Source organism: Motacilla alba, chromosome 5 (genome assembly GCF_015832195.1).
Source record: "Motacilla alba alba isolate MOTALB_02 chromosome 5, Motacilla_alba_V1.0_pri, whole genome shotgun sequence".
NCBI lineage: Eukaryota > Metazoa > Chordata > Aves > Passeriformes > Motacillidae > Motacilla > Motacilla alba.
In genome coordinates, this window is record NC_052020.1 from 52,207,869 (window position 1) to 52,230,276 (window position 22,408).

The window sequence follows — 22,408 nt, forward strand, 5'->3', positions numbered from 1 at the left end:
CAGATATTTCTGACAACCCTGCAGTTGTTCAAGCTGAACTCGTGTGGAGCTGTAAACTGAGAAAACAGTGGTATTTGCCACTTCCTTTGTCTTCCAAGCAGGGCTGACTCTGCCGAGAGGACCTCTGGTTTGGTGCCATGCCCCATGTCTCCTTTGTGCTGGTTCCTTTGTTAAACTTAGAAATGCAAAACTTATGTTCTGTCCTCTTAAACTGGCCTTGAAAATACTGCCTGTGGACTGAGGGCCAGGCAGTATCTGTGCCTTTCATGTAGTTTGCAGCAGGAGGGGTGATACAGTTGTATGAAACAAATTGGGCCATGTCTATTCTGGTTTCTTCCCTCTAGCTCTGAATGTTTAATGTGCTGTTACAGTTGTATCACCTTATCTTTTTAGTACAGAGTGATAAACCCTGCTCTTTCATTAAGCAACCCAGTCTGTTTGGGAGTCCATGCAGGAAGTACATTTAAATGTTACTTTTACTTGGTACTTCTCTAACTCTGTCCTTTTAAGTTCTGCAGTCAAAGGCTTTTTGTTTACTTTTAAGTACTTTGATAAAAACCCCCTTGAAATATTTCTGTTTGAACAAGAGAATATGCAGAATTTACCTGCAAACAAAATGAAAGAGAATAGCTAGAGTAAACTGTAGAATATACACATTTGTATTTTATGCAAATACTAAAAAGATCACATGATTAGATTTTTTTATAAAGATTAATGGTGCAAAAGTAAATTGGAAAAACACACAAGTTCTTACATTTTATGGTTTCATTGAGAAGCAAAGAATAACCTGTAGAAGAAAGGCTCCATCATCCGAGCAGGTGGCAGCTTTGTATGACTTTGTAGATAGGGTAAAAGTAGATTATCTGGTTCCATTTTTCTCAGAATTTTTCTCAGTTTAGTCCCTGATGTTGTTGGTGGTTTCTGGGTAAGCAGGGTGAAAATAAAGTGTAAATTAGGTAATATGATGGATTCGATAAAGTTGATTTCTGTGGCAGACTGCAACTCGGAATGCCTAAATAAAAATGGTTGAATGCTTGAAGCACTTGAAAGTGAAACAAAAGCTGTGTGATGAAAATGGGAAATATCAGGGCATGGGAAGAATGGTCAGAGAGAAGTAAAGAGGCCATGTTTTCAGTTAAAAATGTAAAATCATAGTCCTTCAAATGGTGTTACTTGAGATTGGGCTCTAATGCCAGTTTGAGCTCATATAGGGGTACAATACAAACCTTTTACAAGTCACAGGTGTTCAGTTGGAAAAGCTACAAGCTGGAAGTGTGCATGATGGGCCTTTGATTACTGGGTTTCAGCTGGCTCAGTGTCCACTCATGGCTCCATCTCTGTTTAATTTAATTTTTATTTACAATTTATAAAACTAGATTATGAAGTGTGATTTGTAGTGTGATCTTGTGTACCACTGGCTTTCTTAACTGAGAGTCTGGAAGAATAGGACCAAATAGCAGGGCAGATATCAGATCAAATTTGTGGAGTGAAGTTGATAATGTGCTCTCTTCTCTAAGCTCATTTGTTATATGAGCACAAAAAGAATTTTGTAAGGTGTATCAGTTTTCGACTCAAAACCTGAAAGCGGTTTTATTGAAATAAAATTCCTGCTTGCCATAGGAAGCAGAGTGAATGCCCAACATACAACTGGCCAGCTTTGCCTGACCAAGGCTTGTTACGTGTCGAGCCTTTGCCCCCTTCCCCCGGCAGCGCCTTTGGAGCCGGCTGCACGCGCGACCTGTGGATGCGGGGGAAGCTAAGATGGAAGTGCTTCTGATCTTGCACTTCTGGAGAGACAGATAAAATATTTGAGGTATGGTGGGGAGGGAAGGGCTGTGCCCAGAAGAGGGTGTGGTGTACAGCGTCTCAGCTGCGGTGTAGCTGCATGCCCGAGTCATCCTTAGGTGGGGAAACAAATGGTGATTAAAGGCTGCCAGTTCTGATTTCTTTGTGTTCCATCTCCCACATTGATACTTCAGCTGCCAGGAAGAAGTTAACCTTGTTAAGGACTTGCTTTGCTTTCCGGAGCAGTAATTCTTGGTATGCCCTCGCTGCAGCCCTGACAGCTCCATACTGACACTGAGCAGCACAGCTCTGAAGGGTCGGGTTTCTTGTCTGCTGCTGAGGAAGTTCTGTGGCAGCCACATGCAGCTACTCTTTACTGTTGTTTTAGGACCTAATTACTGCTCTGCTGCTCTTGCTTAGTGAAGAGGAAGCTGTAACTGGTACTTCCCTGCTTTGACAGAAAAGGGAATTCTTAGAGGTTTTTCCCATGCTGGCGGTGTTAGTCATAATCACTGTTCTCCACGAACGGACTTGTGTATGCAATTCCAGTGGATATTGGTCTCACTGCAAACAAGTGCTGATGCTACAGAGGTCACTTCCTCCTAGACAAAAAATAAAATAGTTTGTTTTTTTTTTTTTCCTTTTGATTTATCAATGCCATTATATGGAAGGGTTTTTTTAGCAAGCTTGTGTAATAACACTAAATCACTTCTCATTTTCCTGTTTTAGAACTTGGCTCCTCAGCCAAATATTTTTGTTCATTATGTGCAGATGTTTTGCCACTTTCTTGGGCAATACTTACTGTTAAAGCGTTTAAGTGTTCTTAAACATCAATTTTAACGTGGTTCATGTCCTTTCTGACCATGGGTCAATCAGTGTTTTGAGAACTTCAAGAAAAGCATGAAAATTTTAAATGCTCGGGTTCTTCTGTTTGTAATGAGTATCCCTTTCTGTTTCCAAGTTGTGCTTAGTTTGAGGCAAACTTGTATTGTGTAAAGGTTTTTTGCTTGAGGCTCTTTATTAGGTGTAGGGCATATTTCAGTGAGCAGTTACCAGGAGAAGCCAATACACAGGTCAGGCTTGAGCTGGCTTGGGACAACATTCTGTGAAAAGCCTCCCTCCTTTAAGGGAGAAGTTGACCAGGAGAAGTTGGTGCTCTGCAGCTGGCACGGACTCACTTTTTAGCAAACTTTTTCAGAATTTTTAAAATAATTTGTTACAGTCTTGTGATAGCTACTGTGGGAGCACTTGTAGTCTGTCTTTTGCTGCGTTAAAAGATAGTTAGCCTAAAAGAACCAGCTTCCATTGCTGGTTTATTGGGGTTTTTTATTCAGTATTTTGGCTCACAGCATTAATTAAATGGCATTCTTTTCCTGTATCTGACATGGCTTGCACTCAAAGGACCAGACCACAACAAAGCTGAAAGCCATTTGTTTGGCAGACCAAGGATGTTTGTCTTTGCCTGGAAACGTTTGTAGAGCTCCTGTTGACGGAAAATGAGCTATGCAACAAGCTGGGAGTAGTTTTGAATCTCAGTATTAGAAATTAAACTGATGAGAGCTGTTTTCAGTTGTTTGTCTGCCTTTATAGTTTCATTATGACAAGTAATTTCCTAATGCTGAGAAAATAAGTTTCTGTATTGAGAACTTTCGTGTTACATTTTCTGTATTACAGCTTGTTCTGTGTTCCTGTGGGCAGGGAACCTCGGAGGTGTGAGGTTTTATCATACGTGGCTGTTTGCAATGAACTTTATTGTGTGATGATAGCTACTACATCATTTCCTAGAAGCTGATGCACGTAATTTTTTAGGGGAATGAAATCTGTAAAACCTTTATCCAGCATACTTTGGGAAAGTTGCATGATGTTGTACATTTTATTCCTCTATCAGAGGAAATAGACTATAATACATACTATAATGTCAGGCATTTGCAGATATCCCCATCTATGTCAAAATGTGACATATAACAGATAAACTGACTAAGGGTGCACAATCTAAAGTGCACTTATCTAACTAAAATTACAGTTTGGTGGTGGTTGTATCCTATTCTCAAGTATTTTTATTTTTAATTTCCTCTGAGGCAGAAATAGTCTGTTTTTTAAAAGAGCTTGTTCCTAGTCACCCACTTGAACAAATGGCTCATGAAGTAGAAGCTGCTTTTTGACATGCTTCATTTGGGTTAGTAAAGCAGAGTAGTCATTTTGTGGGCCAGTGTTTTGGTGAGGGTCTGACCCAGTAGGCTTTGGAAGATATCAGATACCAATTGAGAGTGACTTAGGTGAACTCTCTTTGAAATTGTAAAAACTGATGAGCCTTTCAGTTATATAAGCTGTGATTAAAAGTATTAATGGAGTATTCAGAATATATTATACACCAGTTTAGCTGAAATGAATGAAAAGCAAGAAAAAAATAGCTATAGATTCAACTGCTTTTAAATTCCTGATGATCGAGAGAGAGATGATGTAGTCTACCCTGTCTGATTACATATGAAAAAGCTCCAGAAATAACATAATTTAAAAAAGAAAAGAAGGCAATTTTACCTCTCTAGAGGATAAAGAAAATGTGTGCACAGAGGTTTTGAAACTATTTTGCATGGCCAATAATTTACTTGATCAATCAGTCATGATTTCATTCAAGCAGCTTGTCATCTAGCAAAGTGTCAGGCACAGACCTGGATTGCAAGATAATTAAAAGCATTTGGAAAACTGTTTCTTTTTTCTCTGTTCAGGTAGTGTGCCAATCCCAGCTGGTGCTGTAGCAGGGAGAAGGTCTCCAGGGTAGTGCAGTGAGGATTGCTCCCCAGATGTTGGCATTTGCAGAAATTCTATGATTCTGAAATATCAGAAAGCAGAGAATGGTTAGAACAGCCGGTCTCCAAATTGTGAATTTGTCCTATTGATTTATTTAAAATCCAGCCCTTGCATTTTCTTTTATTAAAAATTACAAAGGCACAAAGATTTTGTTTTGTTGACTCTTTGGTTGTTTTCTCTTTGTTTCTAATGTTTTACCTTTTTTTTTTTTTTTATGACAAAGTTTCACCTTTTCTTTGCTTTTACTGAGTAAATACACCTGCAGGTTTTTGAGTTGTTTCTAATATGTGTAGACATACCAAATTTCTTCACTTTATCTGAAATCTGACCTGAGCCAAATCTTCCAGCAGCACTTTTTTTTCTCCTTACTGTAATTAACAATGCTGTTATCCCTATCCTATATTTACAAAACTCTTGGGTTTTTCCCTGTGTCTGCATTCACCTGGGGCTGTGGACTTCAATTCTGCTTCAGTCTCTTTACATGAAGTTCAAGATGATGTTAGGTTACTGATATTCCTGTAGAAATTTGTGTTAGGTTTCTAATAAAACCTCTTGATTACTCCCACATTTTGAAGCATGCTGTTAGAAGATAATTGACACTGAAGAACATCAGCCCTCTGCAGTCTTGGGCTGGCATGGGCGAGCTGCAGAGGGAGAACAGCTACACACTTGGCTGCCATGTAGTGTAGTGCATAAAAAGAGAATTCTTTGGTTTTCTGAATACAAGAGTATTTGTGCTTTAAGTTTTATTTGTAATAATATTTTATCTCAGAACTGCTTTTAATTAATCTACTATTTACCAGCTTTGTTCAAAGCAATGTTTCATATTGCAGCAACACCACCTGTGGCATTTTTAGTGTGACGGTTATGAATTTATGTGTATCTTACAATAGTCTTTTGCAGAAGAGTTTTGAGAGGTGAAAATAATTAACAACTGTTCAGTCATGACTTTGCTTTCATTTCTAGTTTGTTAAATGTCACTCCATATTTTCATTAAGTTGCAGAAGGACAGAGTTTGCTCCGTGTGACAGGCAAAATTGAAATCTTCAAAAATAGTTACTCAAGCAAAGCCCTTTTCACATGAGTATTGGCAGCGGGGGAGGGACAGATGGGACATGAAACATGACAATATCCTTACCATCAGTACACTATGGATTTAGGGCAGGGGATATAATGTCATCCTGCAGCTTGAAATGGGCAGTTGTCCCTCACCACCATCCTGCTGGGGTCTGCTAGACATGGAGTGCTTTTATATGGGGAAGTTGTGTGTATGTGAGATATTTCTGTTAAATAATTCCTGTACCTTGTGTGTCAGTCAGGGCTAACACCAGTGCTTGCAGGAAGGGAAGCAGCACGATGGGGTCAGGAAAGCACCGTTTGTGTTCTGCCCCGTTAATTTTGGCGAGTACGTTCAGCGTGCTGCAGTGTCCGGGCAGGCTTCAGGCTGTGTCTGTGGTCGAGTCAGACCAGCACTGCTGTGCCTCAGTTGCCTTGCAGCAATCCTTCTGAAGGGCCGAGGGGTGGCCTTGCCTTCCCTTCTCTCCTTAGGACTTGCTCTTTGCTGGTGTAGTTGGATGACATGGCTTTTGCACAATATAAACAGCTGTTTTTTCACCTCTGAGCTGCTGTTGTAGCAGTAATTCTTGGCTTTAAACTAAAGAATGCTGAATTCATACTGCAGTGGTCTTCTAAAGGTGTTCTGGTGGAGATTCACAAAAGTTTGGAGCTGTACTTTTTGTGAAGGGAGTGAGAGATGTGTCAGAGGTACTGGTCAGCAGGAAGCTGTGTGGGCTCACAGTGCTCTTCTGACCCCAAAAGCCTGCAAACCACAGGGCTAAGGTCACTTCTTTCCTGAGCTGTCTAGAATTCTTCCTGGGTGTTTTCAAGTTTTTGAGTGTTGATTTGTTTGGGAGGGGTGTTAAGCAGACATTTAACTCTTCCCCTCAAAAAGTGCTTATTTCATGAACTTAATTGATAATGTTTAATAATGTTTGCCCTTTCTGTTTAAATTACTATATCAAAGTCTTCAGTCTTTAAGGAGAATGACTGTTTGTTAGTGATTTCATTAACTTATTTCACGTTTTATGTTTATTTCAGCTCTTTAGAGAAGTAAGAATAATGAAGATCTTAAATCATCCAAATATAGGTATCTTGTTTCTTTCACATAATTTCCATCTCTGGAGAAGTTTTAGCTTTTTCACTGTTAAGATTGCTGTGGCATGAGTTTAAAAGATTATTTTGCGCTGGAGTGTGAATGTACTCTAAGATAGCAGTAATAACTGGTATTTCAGAACTGTGTGTTTAAAAAATAAAATAAACATTGTGATCCCATTGCACAGAACTGTTATTTGTATAGCTAACTGATAAATTTGCTCCTTTTGAGTATAGTATTGATTTTTGACTGAATTCAGGTTCTCATTAAAAATTAGCATATACACCAAAACCAAGATGTGGTCAAGAACTTTTTAAAGCTTGTACATTTAAATGATGTGGTACTCCTATGGGACTGTCAGCAGGCTGGTAACTGATTTGTCACCCCGTGTTTCAGTTCAGTGCACATATGTGGCTATTGCTGATGCTCAAATCTGTGCATGTTCTGCTTAGTTTAGTTATGTTCCTACGTAAAAGAAGCAAAGCATTGTTTCTTGAGAATATGTCATTCTGTATGAGTTGACCAAATGTGTTACAGTGTTTTCTACTTAGGGATATTAGGCAGAAAATTTCTTTAGAGTAAATAGTCTGATATTACCAAGTGGCAGGCAAACAGTTTGGGTATTTTTCTCTCACAGGATTCTGTGGGGTGTTAGCATAATGCTTCTGCAGCTAGTTAACTGATGACTAAATGTCTTTCTTTTCTAGTGAAGCTATTTGAAGTCATTGAAACTGAAAAAACTCTCTATTTAATAATGGAATATGCAAGTGGGGGTAAGTACGTTTTTGCTGCAGTGACACACTAAGCAGATTGCCAAGTGAGAGAAAGCATTTGTTTTCTTGAAAGTTTTGCTTTCTTTTTCAGCAAATATTTATGTCAAGGTAGTGTGAAATATTAAGCAAAATCTTTAATATTCACTGGGACTTGTTTGGTCAACATAAATAATACATGTAACTTGTAAAACCAGCTTCTAAACTTACTACAACTTAGTAACATTTGCTTTTTTTCACAGCTCAAATTAACTGGGAATCTTTTCTCAGCCACTGATTGTTCCTGCCCATAACAAAATACTAATGTTCTCAATTTACTGTTTTCAGTTCCCTACCTCTGGTGTCCTATTTTGTATAAGATATTTGGTAAAATCATGTTCAGATGAAGCATTTCTGTGTTTCTTTAATTGTTGCTTTCAAAAGCATGAGCACTGCAACTTCTGTTTTTAGATGTTGATGACATCTTACATATCTTAATCACAGGCCTTCCACTGTCATGAATTGTTAGGCTTAGCCTTATGCCATTTTAGAAGGAGCTTAAATGCTTTTCCTGATTCTACAGGGGATGGAAAAATGCACATTGTGCAGTGTCAGATATTTTCACCAGAGCCAGAATTAAGGTATTCAAGCTTAAGTTACTCCTTGCTGGCTGGAACTTAATATCACTCAGCTTGTCAGTGTGACCCTTGAGCACCAGCATCTGGGAATCTCAAACAGTTGAGGCTTTTCTTTAGGTTCAGGAAGGAGACAGACTTTTTTCAGAGAAAATCAGCGTTGAATTCAGACTCTTATATTAGATTGTGTGAAGTTTAATCAATTGCTACAAATAAAGCAAGATTCTCTTCTCACCTGTCTTTTCTTCCAGCAGCTTCCTAAATGCTCAGCCAAGGTTTGTTTAAACAGGAACAGAGGGGGTATTATTCCATTAAAATATTGACAAGTACAGGTGCTTGGGGAGACATCTCTGTGTTGTTTGATAGTACTAGACTTAAAAGTGAAGTCTTATTGCCATCTAGTGATTGGCTTCTAGGAGGTAGAAAGGCCAGTGGTTCTCTAATGGAGTGAGGACTTTCCTAGGGTGATAAGGGAGAGGTAACTACTGTCCTGGTCTAAAAGGCCAAGAGCAGTACCTTCTGATGTGCCATGCCGTGCAAGACAGGAATGGCTGGCAATCACAGTGGCAGGCATCAGCTTCCCTGTTTTCTCTTTATCGAGGTAGAAGTCATCATGATGCACATGAACTCTGGCTGCAGGATGAAAGACATTATTGCTACAACTGCAACACTTTACATAAATTGGGGATAATTCTTTCCCTGGCGTCTTTTTCCCTGAATTACGAAGAAATGTTCAGGTTTGCTGCTTCAAGGTTTTTTAAGAAACAGCTGGGAGAGTTACCTGAGTTGAGTATTGAAGAATAAACTGCAGAGGGAAGACTATTTTATGGGAAGTCCTGACATTCCCTCAGATGGCTCAGTGGTTGCTTTTCCTGCAGCGTGACTCCTTTTTTTTATTGCAATCTGGTGGAGTTGTGTCTTTTAAAAAAATAAATATGATATTACTCAGCTCTTCCCTTGTGAGGTGGCTGTCTACAAAACCATGTTTCCTTGCTCAGTAGGGAATGTTTAAATATTTGAACCACTTCTGAAGTTTTTATGGTTTTTGCATGCTAATGAGGACTTTCAAAAACTGTTATTATTCTGTGTTTGTAGTTCTTACGGACACAACTATTGGTTTTTAGTAAAGAAAATCTCCCAGGCTTTCACAGACATGTCAGTGTTTCATGGGCCAGTGGCCTGCACCTAAAGCTCAAACATTGTAGTCTGTATTATGTGCTCTGAAATGACTGCATTGATTAAAGAGGGGAAAAACTGAAACACAGTAAATCTTCAGTAATCTTTGGTCATCCACAGCCATACAAGAGTGGCCTTGTTCTGTGTGTTTTACAGGTATGATGGTTGTGTGAGGGGTTATATCAGTGGGTCCTGCTGTGCTCATTCTTGTGACCCTCCTTGTGGGTCCCTCTTCCAAGCCTAGGTTAAAGCTAAGGTTTTTGATTTAGTTTAGAACCATTTTATACACATGCACAAATTAAAATTCTAGTGTTGGTATGATGGCATTTACAAATATCATAAATTGTTTTCATATAAGAAACTTCTTTTTTTCCTGAAGCAAAAGAAACTCTTGTGAGAAAGTCTGTGAAGGGGTAGATGTCATCTTTGTTTACAAAACAGAAGTATGCTGCTCAGTTTCTTTCCTAAGTAATTGGAAGGAAATGGTTTCCTTTGTGTATATCCAGTCACTCATTATTTTCTTGTAAAAGAGATGATGGTGTAGTAAATTGCACAGCAGTTGTGCCTTGGTCTCTTGAGCTGTCCTGTAATCATAAACTTGAAGTACAGTAATTCCAGTGAAGCTGCTGTGGGCAACTGCTGGAGAAGAATCTCTACATTCTGAAATTGGCATTAATGTATCTTGTTATTGAATTGTAGGGGAGGTGTTTGACTATCTGGTTGCACATGGAAGAATGAAGGAAAAGGAGGCTAGAGCTAAATTTAGACAGGTATGTACAACATTCCTATATGTCAGCTTTCCCCTCACCCCTGTTTTTAATGGTGAAATGAGTAAAACAGCTGTCCTTTGCATTTGACTTACAGCAGTGTTCAGCATGTTGTGGGCTTGTAGCTCTGAGTAAGAAAAAACTTATGTCACAGCAGTACTTTGAAGGAGTCAGAGTCTGTTCAGTGGTGCTGGTTTCCTTAGTGCTGAGTGCCAGGGTGTCCAAGAGTGCCAGAACACAGAGACTGCTTGGTTTGGAAGTGTATTCCATTCCAAAATGCATTTCCTCTGGGCTGATTTCATATGTCCTTAGCTCAGCAGGTCTGTAACATTTTGGAAGTTGTTCAAATGTAACAGGCTACTAACAGGCCAGTTTCAAAATGCAGACAGTGCATGTAGTAGGGATCCATTCACATTCATCTGCTTACATGAGAAGATACTGTTTAATAGTTGTTCTAAAAAGTCACAGAAAAGTAACATCTAGACTTGTTAGTTTAACTTTCTTTATGATGAATAAGCTAGCCCTGCTGAGACGTTGGAATTTCATTGATCTGCAAAAAGCATTTCCATTCTACAGTCAAGCAGTACTGAACATAAACAGATATTTTTGCATAACGAATTTAAATCCAAATGTCTGCCCTTGTAGCATCTGGAGTTTCAGATCTGACCAGTCTTGGTGCTGAAATTTGTAAATGCCTATTCCCTTTGGACTTGGATAGCCTTGGTAATGTTGTGACAAATAATAAATGTCAAGATTATGCTCCAGCTTAATGACACTTGAAAATAATGAGTAGGGACAAGAGTGGTTTTTTGAATGGTATGTAGGGGTTGTGAACTGCTGGATCATGGCAGTGATGTGTCTGTCAGCTGCCCTGTTGGAAGGGGAGGCTCTGATGGTGTCACTTCTTAAGTATAGCCGTACAGAACAGAAATTTGATGTAAGATATGAGACTTCCAGGAAGCAAATTAATGATTTTCTTTGTTTTCTCTCATCTTATAAAATCTTGTATTTACCCTTTTTAATCTTTTGGGGGAAAAAACCCCACACCAAAACCACCACCACCAAACAAACAAAACAACCCAAAAGCAGCTTTAGACTTCATCTCCCCAGAAGCCATTTGTGATTACTGGAGTTATACAGCTTGACAGTAAGGAAAACTTTTCTTACTCTTCAGCATTCTTACCTGTCTTTTTAAAGCTGCTGCCTTCACTTTCATATTCTGGTAGGTAGAGAGTTTTCCTTTGTGATTGAAGGTTTCTGGTTGATGCTTCTGCGCTGTGTTGGCAGTAGAAGTGGTGGGATGTGAGACAATCATTCCCACTTCAGCCATCTCCTCTAAATCCCTGGCTGTTGCCTTTGTAATGTCACTTGAAGAGCTTCAGAGTAACTTGAGAGGATTGAGTGTTCTCTCTCAGATGTGAATATTGGAAACTTCTACTGATAGACTCTTTGCTCTCAGTCCTCAGTTTCTTTCATCAGGAGCTATGTGGAAAAAAGATCTTGCAGTAATTACATTAAAATGACATGTTTCTTCAATAAATACCTATTTTTTCCTAACAATTTTACTCCCCTTTAAGTAAAAACATAACAGAAACAGGTCAAACATGTTTTACAGGTAAACTTAGTGCTTAATTTTATGGGATAATGTGGGTAGTACAGGATATATGTAGCTTCATTTTCAAAAAGAAGTGTGGAGGAAAAGAATTTAAAAGGGAGTTACCTGCTGAGCTGAGTGTTTGACCCATCAAGAATTGGGTTTATGTACTCTCAGCCTGATGAGTTTTTAAGTTGGTTTGTTGGGGTTTTTTTGTATTTCAGTAGAATAAATGCTGTTTATAAAGATATATAGATGGCTTCACTTGTATGCACTGGAATACACTTCTCAGTTTTTTCCTGCAAGTCTCCTGGTGCAGACAGCTGTGCTCTGTCCTCTCACAACAGCTGATTTCCTGGCTGCTGAGCTCAACCAGTTTTAGAGGACCTTGATCTCAAAGAAGGGAGGTTCTTGAAAGCTTCAAAAGCCTCAGTTCCTGGGAAAAAAGAGAGAAGCCTGGAAATAAGCAGAGGAGAAAAACTGTGGCACAAGCTGCTTGGGCTAAGCTAGAGAGAAAAGCATTCATGCTGGATGAAAGTCAGGTAACTTTGATCAGAGCTTGGCATTTTATTAGATGCTAAAGCTCAGCCTGAGGGACAGTGTCAAAGGAAACAAGGAAATTAGATCTTGCTGGGTTCACAGGTCATGGAACTATTCATTTCACCTTACTGTAGTCCTGGAATAGCTTTGTATCACTTTTGGTCATTGTTGGAGGAAGAATGCACTCTGCAGACCTTTTATCTGATACAGTGCAGCTGTTCTCTGTTAGAGACTTATGACATAATAGTCTTCCTTTTTTTACATTTGTTAACTGTTTTAGCAGACAGTGGCTCTTTCTAAACTGAAGAAACAGTTGTGCCGTGGTATTGAGATTAATTCTTACAATAGATTTTATTATATCTTGTTTTCAGATCATGTTTCTTCTTTCAGTAGATGTGATTTCTGGATCAAACACTTAGGTTTTGTCTGAGGAGACACGTCCTCTCTAGCAGGCAAAGAGCAGGATTTGGTAATTCTCCCTTCTTTGCGTGTTAAAGATAAAAAAGGAACTGTTTTTTAGTCCATTTTGTTAAACATAGGTAAGGTTTTTGGCAGGAAAATAGAATGTAAAAGACAGTAATCATATTATTTCAGTTGCACTTGACAAGGAACACAGGAGAAGGTACAAAGTCTAAGAATACAACTATGCTCTACAGTTCTCCATTTCAAACTCCTTTTGTGTAGCCATGTGTGAGAAATTCAAATTGAGAATGTTTTGCATTCTTAATGTCACCTTATTCTTCTTCCCCATTACAGACTTCCAGGCAGTTCTGGTTCAGTTTCATCCTTTCTCCACAAAAAAAAGAATCTGATGCAGAGCAGGAAGTCTCCTTAAATTTGTGTGTATTAATTCCCTCTCTTTTCTGAAAGCAATGAGATCTGGCCTTCTTCAGTATTCTCACTGTTTCCCTGCTGATGCAGTTTAGAATTCTTAATGCTAGTAGATGTTAGGACACATCTTAGAATATTATAAAATCCACAAAATACATCTTACTGTGTTCCAGTAAAGCAACAGAATGCTCTTAGCAGTGTGGAAGGGACCTTGAGAGGTCATTCATCCTTTTGTCATTTAATCCTTTTAGAAAATGGTTCTTCTGCCTAGAGAGAACTTCTTCAAAACCTGTATTAATACAGATTTTTGAAATCACTCTTTAGAAAAGTTTTTCAACGTTCCAATTGTTACTTATAGCAAAAAGCTCAGATGCTTTTTCTCCCCTTCTCTTCACCTGCCAAGTGTCAGAAAATTCCTCACACAAGAAGGTTAGGAAGTGAGGGAGCTGTCAGTGGAAACAGTGATGGAAGCTGGAAGACAAGGGTTTCAGTCTGGAGCAGCCATGCTTTGTGCTATTTTTCATTCACTTATGTTCTTCAATTATTAATGTCCTACACATTTCATTATTTTACTTCACATGGATTGGATTCACTTCTGCAGTCTCTGTGCCATCCTGTTGCAGTGCAGAGGAGTTCAAAAGCATCTCCAAAGGAAGCTGCTGATTGATCATCTGCTCAGCCTTCTGCTCTTAGGCAGTCACAATAAAGCAGTTCAGGAGTGAGTGGTGATGGTGCTGTGTCTCTGCAATCCTGAATAAAGCCTGAGGTGTTTGTCATGCTGTCAGCACTGGAAGCCCCTGCAGAGTGAGCTTGTGGCTGGGGCTGAGGTAATGGTAGCAGAGAGAAAAGGAAGGGAAACCAAAAGGAGGGGACAAGTGGTGGATGGGAGCACTTTGGCAGTTTCAGTAACTGTAAAAAGCTGCACTTGGAGTCTGAAAGAGGGAACCAGCATATAAAGGAAAAAGCAAAACCAGAATGAAGGTGTAGGGAATGGAAATAGTACTTCAGCTTTCCACCGTCTGCTTGGTTTCTAAGGTGACATTTTGCATGGGAGTGATTCAATATTACAGGGCACAAAGATCACTTTGGTGCTTAAGTTTCAAATACAAAACTTACTGGTGCATCAGTTTTTTGACCTACCAAGAAGCTACCAACGCCTTTCATGTGCTCTAAATGCTGAGGGACAGAACCTTTGCTCCTTCACCAGCACAGGGAATCCTTACACCAAACTGGTGATCTGATCAGGAGTTATTTTCTTGTAACAATAATGCTACCTCATCTTTCTGCTGGGGAAGTCTTCTTACTCTCGAATGAAGACTGAAAAGATATTTATTTAAATGTAGTTACTATTTTTATGTGCAGTTCCACTTATTTTAACAAGTCATAACATCTGCCTCAATTCTGACCATGCATGCATGACAAAATGCATTTGGCTGCATTTGTGGTCATGTAAGAATAATACTTTATCCACCTTTTCCATACATGTGAAGTTCTGAAGCAATGCTTATGACTCTGAGAAGCAAGGTACTGTGACACTGCACTGTGTAAATAGCTTATATGGTTTGCTATATAAAGCAGGAAAATCTTTATGATATTTGGAAGTTATCATGGAAGAAATTATTCCATTATGCTTGAGAGACATAAGAGAGTTTTTCCATTGAGCTTGCTATGGTATACAAAATGCAGTAAACCATATGCACTTAGACAGCAGATCTCTGTCAGATGCCTAGTTGCTTCTCATTGCATAAATTTTGTCAATCAGGCTGTTTCCCGGTAGTTTCTCAAGTAATCAAAGCCTATTTCTTACCCTTTTCTCTCTGGCATGGCATGAAAAATCACCTTTGGAGAGGGCCTGGAAAACCTCAGTCTAGGGGGAAAGCTTTTATGGCTGTATACAGTATTGGAATGGAAATACTTCAGTAACCTTTCTGAAAGTCATTGCTTCTACTGGTCTATAATTAGCCCCACAGGAAAAACAAAATCCTCGTTCAAGTATAGGAGAAAGCAAATAGATCAAATAACATTGAAGTTATTCAGCAGCTTTTTCCCAAATATACTGGTCACTGTAGGAGTTGGTTATGTAGCTCTGACTGGATAACTTCATGTCAACTTCAGTAATAAATGTTGAAATCTGAATAAAGCTCCTGCTTCTTTGAGATGTCACTTACATAATTTGGCTTGTTTTCTATCCAGATAGTATCTGCAGTGCAGTATTGCCATCAAAAGCATATTGTTCATAGAGATCTCAAGGTGAGTAGGAAAAAGTGTGTGCAGTGTATGTGTGTCAGCTTCTGTACCTGTGGGTGTGACCTTTATTGTTCATAAAATACAGTTTATACTGAGCTTTCTGATTTATTTATTTATTTACATATGTTATAGTGAGTCTTGAGAAATATTTGCAGCTTAGAACCATTTTAAATAAAAGCAAGAGGATTTATAAGGCTTTTAAATGCAAACATTTAATGGCTGCTGAAAGATAACCTCTCCCCCAGTGGTCGCATTCAGATCTGATACAGGTCAGTGTTAGCTGAGAAATCTTTTTTTTTTTTTTTAAGTTGTAGTTTGATAGAGATATGACAAGAATTGATGTTGAACAGAATGAATTACCCATAGTGATAATGAAACTGAAGTATGGCTTCTTTGTAGCTTGGCATGAAACAGCAAATCTCTTCTTTAAACTGTGCCTTTTATATTAATAGTACTGCTACGTAATTTGTTTAACTTGTCATAGCTTTGTAACTTAAAAAAAGCAAAAAACAATACCACCACTAAAAAACAGAACACTTGAAAACACTTTAAAGGTTATGTTTATTACCAAATTATTACAAGAATACCACATGCTATCAAGTATGGATAGTGAGACTATATCTTATTTCATCTGAATAGATCAAAATGTAAGATACATTTCTGTGGAGAAAAACAGGTGGTAACAAGTTTTCAGGCAATGAAACAGCTCCCATAGTCTGAAGCCATTGTACAGAGATTTTTAAAACAGGATATGCTAATGATTGACTAAAGCACAACTGAAGACCTTGCAAGGAAGGGAATGTTAATGGGTATTTCAGCTTCTTGCTTTTTAAGAATGAGTAAAAGCAACCAACACCATTCTAAATCAAGTATTTTATTCATCTACAAACCATTCTTTCTCTTCCAGGCTGAAAATCTCTTGCTAGATGCAGATATGAACATTAAAATAGCTGACTTTGGTTTTAGCAATGAGTTTACAGTTGGAAATAAACTGGACACCTTTTGTGGCAGCCCACCATATGCTGCTCCAGAGCTCTTTCAAGGGAAGAAATATGACGGACCTGAAGTAGATGTTTGGAGTTTAGGTGTTATTCTTTATACTCTCGTGAGTGGATCTCTTCCCTTCGATGGACAGAACCTAAAGGTAGCTTTTTGTGGATAGTGTTGGCCATGTTTATCTAATATTTTATCTCATATTTTAAGTGACTTGCTGCTTACAACTTATTGTCTGTTCTTGTTCTGTTACCAAGGAACTTAGAGAAAGAGTGCTAAGAGGAAAATACAGGATTCCTTTCTACATGTCCACAGACTGTGAAAACCTCCTCAAACGTTTCCTGGTGCTAAACCCAACAAAAAGAGGCACTCTAGAGGTAATTGCACAAATGAGGTGCATCAGAAGGCTCAACATACTTTGCAAACTGCATTTTTGAGCTGTACCTTATTATTTCCACATTGTTCCTATGCATATTTGAGGTGGGCTTTGGAGGTGGGATTGTTAATGAAAGCACATGACTCTTCAAAGGTATTGTTTACTGGGGTTGTAATACACCTGACTCCAGTTACTTTCAATGTGTCACAACACTTTCCATGTCATAGAAGAAAATAACTTTTCTTGCTGGTTAGCTTGTGGATTCCTGCATTAATGGATGATCCACCACATTGTTTTCCACATTTTCAGTCATGAGCTGGTGGTATTGGCTGTTGTAGTTGCCTTTTGTATCCTCGTGGAGGAGTAAAGACCAAAACAAGGCTTCCATGGAATTCTGTTGGTGGAGCTTGGAATTCCAAGCCATGTCAAAGTTGTCACACTGCTCCTGGTCTGCGTTGCAGGCTTTTGGCTCTCAGCTGTGAGCTGGAATACAGCTGACTGTGGGGAGAAGCTTGGCTTGATGTGTATAGTTGATTCTCCTCACTGCAGCAAAGCAATAGCTGCTGGAAATGCTCTGGAAAATAAAAACTAGGAAAGACCTTAGTGTTTGTTGCATAAAAAAGTTGTTCTTCTCACAGCTTGTTTTTGTTGCTGCTAAATGTACTGTACTAACACAACTTTTTTTTTTTTTTTCCATAGCAAATTATGAAGGACAGGTGGATCAATGCAGGGCATGAGGAGGATGAACTTAAACCTTTTGTTGAACCAGAACTAGACATCTCGGACCAGAAAAGAATAGGTAATTGAGTCCTTTCCAGGACCACAGTACTGTTTGTGTGATGTGGGAGGGGTTTTTTTTCCCTCCACCACCACTCTGTATTTGTTTGACATTTGGAAAAAGTAACTAATCCTTTAAAACTGATACTTAATCAGGTTTATGTTCTTAAAATTAATAATTCTGTTTTAATTTTTGAAATGTTCCGTCCTTTCTCTTGAACACTCAGCCAGCCTGAACAGCAGAGTTTCAGTTACTTACAGAATGTCTGCTTGGTTTTAGATATTATGGTAGGAATGGGATATTCTCAAGAAGAAATTCAAGAATCCCTTAGTAAAATGAAGTATGATGAAATCACAGCTACATACTTACTGCTAGGAAGGAAGTCATCAGAGGTAAGTACTATTCTTAAAACTGCAAAGAAGCAAATCAGAAAGTGTCCTCAGCAGAGGTAGAAGCAAAAATTAAGTCAGTTACTGTAGGCATTGCATTCCTGCACAAAAATCCACTGCACTTAAAGTCATGTTGTTCTACTCATCAACAGTCCAAATTAAGCAGATTTGTTCTCATCTGATTTTGAGCCAGTAAACTCTTGCCTTTAGGCTCTCCAGAGCTGCCATGTTTGCTCAGCAGTTACTGTCCTGGCTAGTCTAGGAGCTCAGGTGTGAATGTGCCAGCTGTAAGTATTTTAAGAGAACCAAGGAGCAGGACTGACCAACCTGAAGAAGCTCTTGCATTGTACATTACCTTTCCATACAATGCTGAGAGGGCTCAGCATCAGTAAGCTGCTCTTGGTTGCTCTGCTGGAGGAGTTGGTGTGGTGGCCTCTACAAAGTGTATCCCCTCTTTCTGTTAAAATCTTGGAGAACTCTGAGGGGAGAGTTCTGAAAGGACAAATGGATTTTCTTTACTGATTATCCTTTGAGGAGCTGCAAATTCCACTGAGTTTTACCTAAGACAGTTGTACAACAACCTTAAAGAAGGTGGGACCTCTAAGCAGCTGCCCATGCCAGCAGTAATTTCCCACGTAGCAGAGCCACCTTCCCCCTCCTTGTTCCTGCTCCCAGAATGTGGTGGATGTTTTAATTTGTTTTGTCTGAACTTCTTGTTTTCACACTCTTGTTTGTATTGTAGTTGGATGCAAGTGATTCAAGCTCCAGCAGCAATCTTTCACTTGCCAAAGTTAGGCCAAGTAGTGATCTTAATAATAGCACTGGACAATCTCCTCATCACAAAGTTCAGAGAAGCATATCTTCTAGCCAGAAGCAGCGGCGGTACAGTGATCACGGTGAGCATTTCTCATTTTCAGTCTTGCAGAGTACAGTGGCTTCCAGTTCTGCTCGGTTTCTGGATTTGTCTCCATCCCCCAGCTGCAAGGAGGATGACAACAGCATAGATCACAGCATGCTGGTTAAATATTTTAGTGAATAATTGATTTTTTAAATTGGTTTTGTTATAAAGCCTTCAAAAGAGCTTTTAGAGGAACACTGAATACACCAATTTAATTCTCTTGTTCTGCCTTGTGTTGTCCCATAAATTCCTGACTGTGCTGGCAAAATCTTGTTACACAAATTGAAGAGAATGTTGCAATCCCCTTTTTCATGAAAAGCACAGCACTCCTCCCCCATGCTCTTGTATGTCTGTTCATCTTTTGTTTTCTTTTGACACTAGTAGGTCAGCTTGTGTCTAAAACTTGAAGAAATGTCAGTTTGCCAATATTTCTGGTTTCCTGTTTCCTGAGGCTAGTGTCACTTGGTTGTCCCCCAGGAATTCAGTTTCTAAAGAACAATGACTCTGACAAACTTACAACACTTCTGCTTAATGAGAGTGCCATGTAGTAGATTAGGATTTTCTAAATGTCTTAAACTTCCTCCTGGTCAGACACTTAACTCATGAAAGGAATCCCAGTTTAGGCATTCTCTGCATTCAGAGGTTGCTTTCCTTGAGGAATCTTCTGGGATGCCAATTACTGGGGGTTTTGATACTTGTAAAACTTGTTTTAGCTACATGTTGTATATTTATATGTTTATGTATTTATATGTATTCTTTATGTCTGTATATATACATACATACACTTTTTGATTAATTCTTATTAAAACATTTAACTTAGAAGTTGATGTAACTTATGTATCCTCTTCAGAGGTGTGAGATGTCTGAGGACACAGTCCTGACACACCCCAAACTTTACCCAGTGTCCAGGGGGCTGTTAAAGCAAGAGGGAGCTTGGCACTGTTGAAGGATGTTCCTAATCCTCGGGTGTGGGAGCAGCTGTGTGTTCCTGGCACACGTGGGGAGGCTGGTGGTGTGCCACTGCCACTTGTGCGGGAGCACAGACCAGCAGCCACCAGTGCTGCTGGTGCCCCAGGGTTGTGTCACCACCTGCCTGTCTCAGGAAATTGGCTTGAGCAGCACATGGCAGCACTGTGCTAATGAGGGATGTTCTGGTTTGAATGAGTCAACTGCTTGTTAAGTGTCTTTAAGATGACTCTAAAGGGTTCTTCTAGCAAGCCAAATGAGAAACCTTAATGAAATTCTTGGAACTTTCATGGAAATCAAGTTGTACCTTCACCTTACAAGGTTTTTGTTTTTCACAATATTCTACTGTTTCCTGGAATATATCTATTTCAATAATTTAATTCTCTTTTTGCAACTCTGGTTCCCAGTGTTAACTATGTTGTTTCTCATGTGTGAATACGTTTCCATTGTGATAAAAAATAGTCTCTGAACTTCTGAGAAGAAAAATCCTTTTCCTGTTTCTTTTGTTTGTTTTTTAAGCTGGACCATCCATCCCCTCAGTAGTGGCATATCCTAAAAGAAGCCAGACTAGTACTACAGACAGTGACCTCAAAGAGGAAGGAATTCAGTCAAGAAAATCCAGCAGTAGTGCTGTTGCAGGAAGAGGAATTGCACCAGCTAGCCCAATGCTTGGAAATGCCAGCAATCCCAATAAGGCTGATATTCCTGAACGTAAGAAAAGTTCAGCTGTCCCTAGTGTAAGTAGAAACATTTATCTATCAAAACCTTTAATTTTTTTGAGGTGTAAAAAAGTGTTAAATGTGTAATTTATCAGTGGTGCTGATTTTACTTTTCATTTATCAAGAGTAAATGTAGGTATTTTTTCCCTTGCAGTGTCAGCTACTCACATTACCTCTTACTAGTCTTGAAGTAGTCAGTATTCATAATTAGCATTAGTAGCTCTTGGTAAACGGGCATGATTTGGGCATTTTAAAAAGGTAAAATTAAAAAGATAGTTATGTTACTCCATAGTTATATGGAGTTAGTTATGATAGTTATGATATGGAGTTAGTTATGATAGTTATGATATCACCAACCACTCCTCTGTGGCCTCTGTACAGAAGAATAAAATCTCTATTTTTGTTATCCTGTTTTATAGTTTCATGTGTATAAGGAACCACCTAATCTTTGTCCTCAAACATTACTATTTTAAGTCACAGCTATGTTGTTAAGATTATCAAAGAAATGTAGTTCTGAAAACCCTTCAAAGATGTATTTCAGCCTGTATTCAAAAGGAGCGTGCCTGGCTTTTGTCCTCGTGGGCTTCCCCCACCTGCCTCTAAACCACAACAACAACAATAAAAACATACAAAGGAGCAAAAGTAGGGAATGTTCATGGTTTAGCAACAGGCAGTGTGCCAAAAGAAAGAAAATCCTTTGTTCATTTTGGCTTTAACTTGTGTTCTCTGTGGTTCCTCCCTCAAAGGCAAAGTTGGAAATCTGTTTTCACATAATGCTTCAGTCATGTGGCATTTAATTTCTGAAACCTCGGGATTTTGTATTGAAAAACTTTCTTCTTTTCAGAAGAAAAAAATCTCAGTCCTTTATTCAACTCAACTTGCAACAGAACTTTTATTTTTTTAAACTCATCCCACAAAGCTGTCATAGTTCTTTGGTCATAATAATTAGCACCATTACTTACAGCAAATGAGAACATAACTTCCTGAGCTGCAGGACAGTCTGAAGCAAAAGAAGTGAAATGAAACTTGTTTTACTTTATTTGCCATGTATTGTCAGTTGGCTCAGTGGCTAGTAGTGACTTGGCTCAAGGATATCAGCCCAAGAGTTTCCTTGGAAAAGCACATCTTCTACTGTAGCAGGTGTTATTCATAAATGTGAGTGAGAATTCAGGATTTTGGGGGACCCTCTTTTGTTTTTGTGGCCCTTTGTTCTTGATCAGTCCAGAAACCATTCAGAACTGTTTTTTTCTTAAAAGACAGTTCTTAGCTATTGAATCTCAAAATGGTAGGATAATCAAATCAGTTTTGTCCTACACTGGACTTCACTTGCTATTGTATGGAGCCTTATTCAAAAGATTTGTGTCACAGTTACAACATACTTTACATTCAGTATCTTTTCATCTGCTATTCTGTACCACTCTCAAATATTGGGGATTTATTCCAGTAGGCTTATTTCAAATTTCTTACTACTGTACCTGAAATAAAATTTCAGCTCATAACCATAGAGTGCTTCCCTGAATCAGTGTGCAACTGATCTTTTACTAGCAGTGATACCAGGTGGTGAACAGGAAATCAGACTTATGTTGTTACTCAATAATTAGTGTTTAAAATTGTTTATAGCTCATCACACCAGACAGTTCAAACTCTTTTTCTTTCCTTTTTCTCCCCCCTGCAAAAGGCTGCAAAGATGACACTTTGGCTTTCTGGTTGTTGGGAATGAAGGGAAGCACTGAGTTTTTACTCATTTTGTGCAGCTGAGTAGGGAATTCTGTTTCTTACAGTGTTGGCATGCATCTAGAAGGAAAAAAATTATTGGAGTTACCATATTGTCCTGAGGTTCAAAAAAGTTTGAGGTGAAGAGAGTTTCTGTTTTGCTGAGCACTAAAATCTGTAATATGATGGAAAAGCACTGAAGAGATGTAAAAATATCATATAAAAACAATTAATATTTTCACAGAACAGCAAAAGCAGTAGAACCAGTCCTTACTGGAGACCCTCAGACAGA

General features: G+C 38.8%; 1 protein-coding gene across 15 annotated transcripts in view; it reads left to right on the forward strand.

The window, feature by feature from the left end:
* Positions 1–22,408, forward strand: part of MARK3 (microtubule affinity regulating kinase 3) — a 62,710-nt gene that overhangs the window by 19,437 nt on the left and 20,865 nt on the right. For all 15 annotated transcript variants that reach the window (XM_038136973.1, XM_038136967.1, XM_038136971.1 and 12 more), the window contains 10 exons: positions 6,691–6,739; positions 7,453–7,518; positions 10,005–10,075; positions 15,231–15,287; positions 16,192–16,428; positions 16,535–16,654; positions 17,353–17,452; positions 17,711–17,823; positions 18,563–18,716; positions 20,204–20,421. In XM_038136973.1, the coding sequence (XP_037992901.1) occupies positions 6,691–6,739; positions 7,453–7,518; positions 10,005–10,075; positions 15,231–15,287; positions 16,192–16,428; positions 16,535–16,654; positions 17,353–17,452; positions 17,711–17,823; positions 18,563–18,716; positions 20,204–20,421 (1,185 nt within the window). The remainder of the gene's footprint in view (positions 1–6,690; positions 6,740–7,452; positions 7,519–10,004; positions 10,076–15,230; positions 15,288–16,191; positions 16,429–16,534; positions 16,655–17,352; positions 17,453–17,710; positions 17,824–18,562; positions 18,717–20,203; positions 20,422–22,408) is intronic.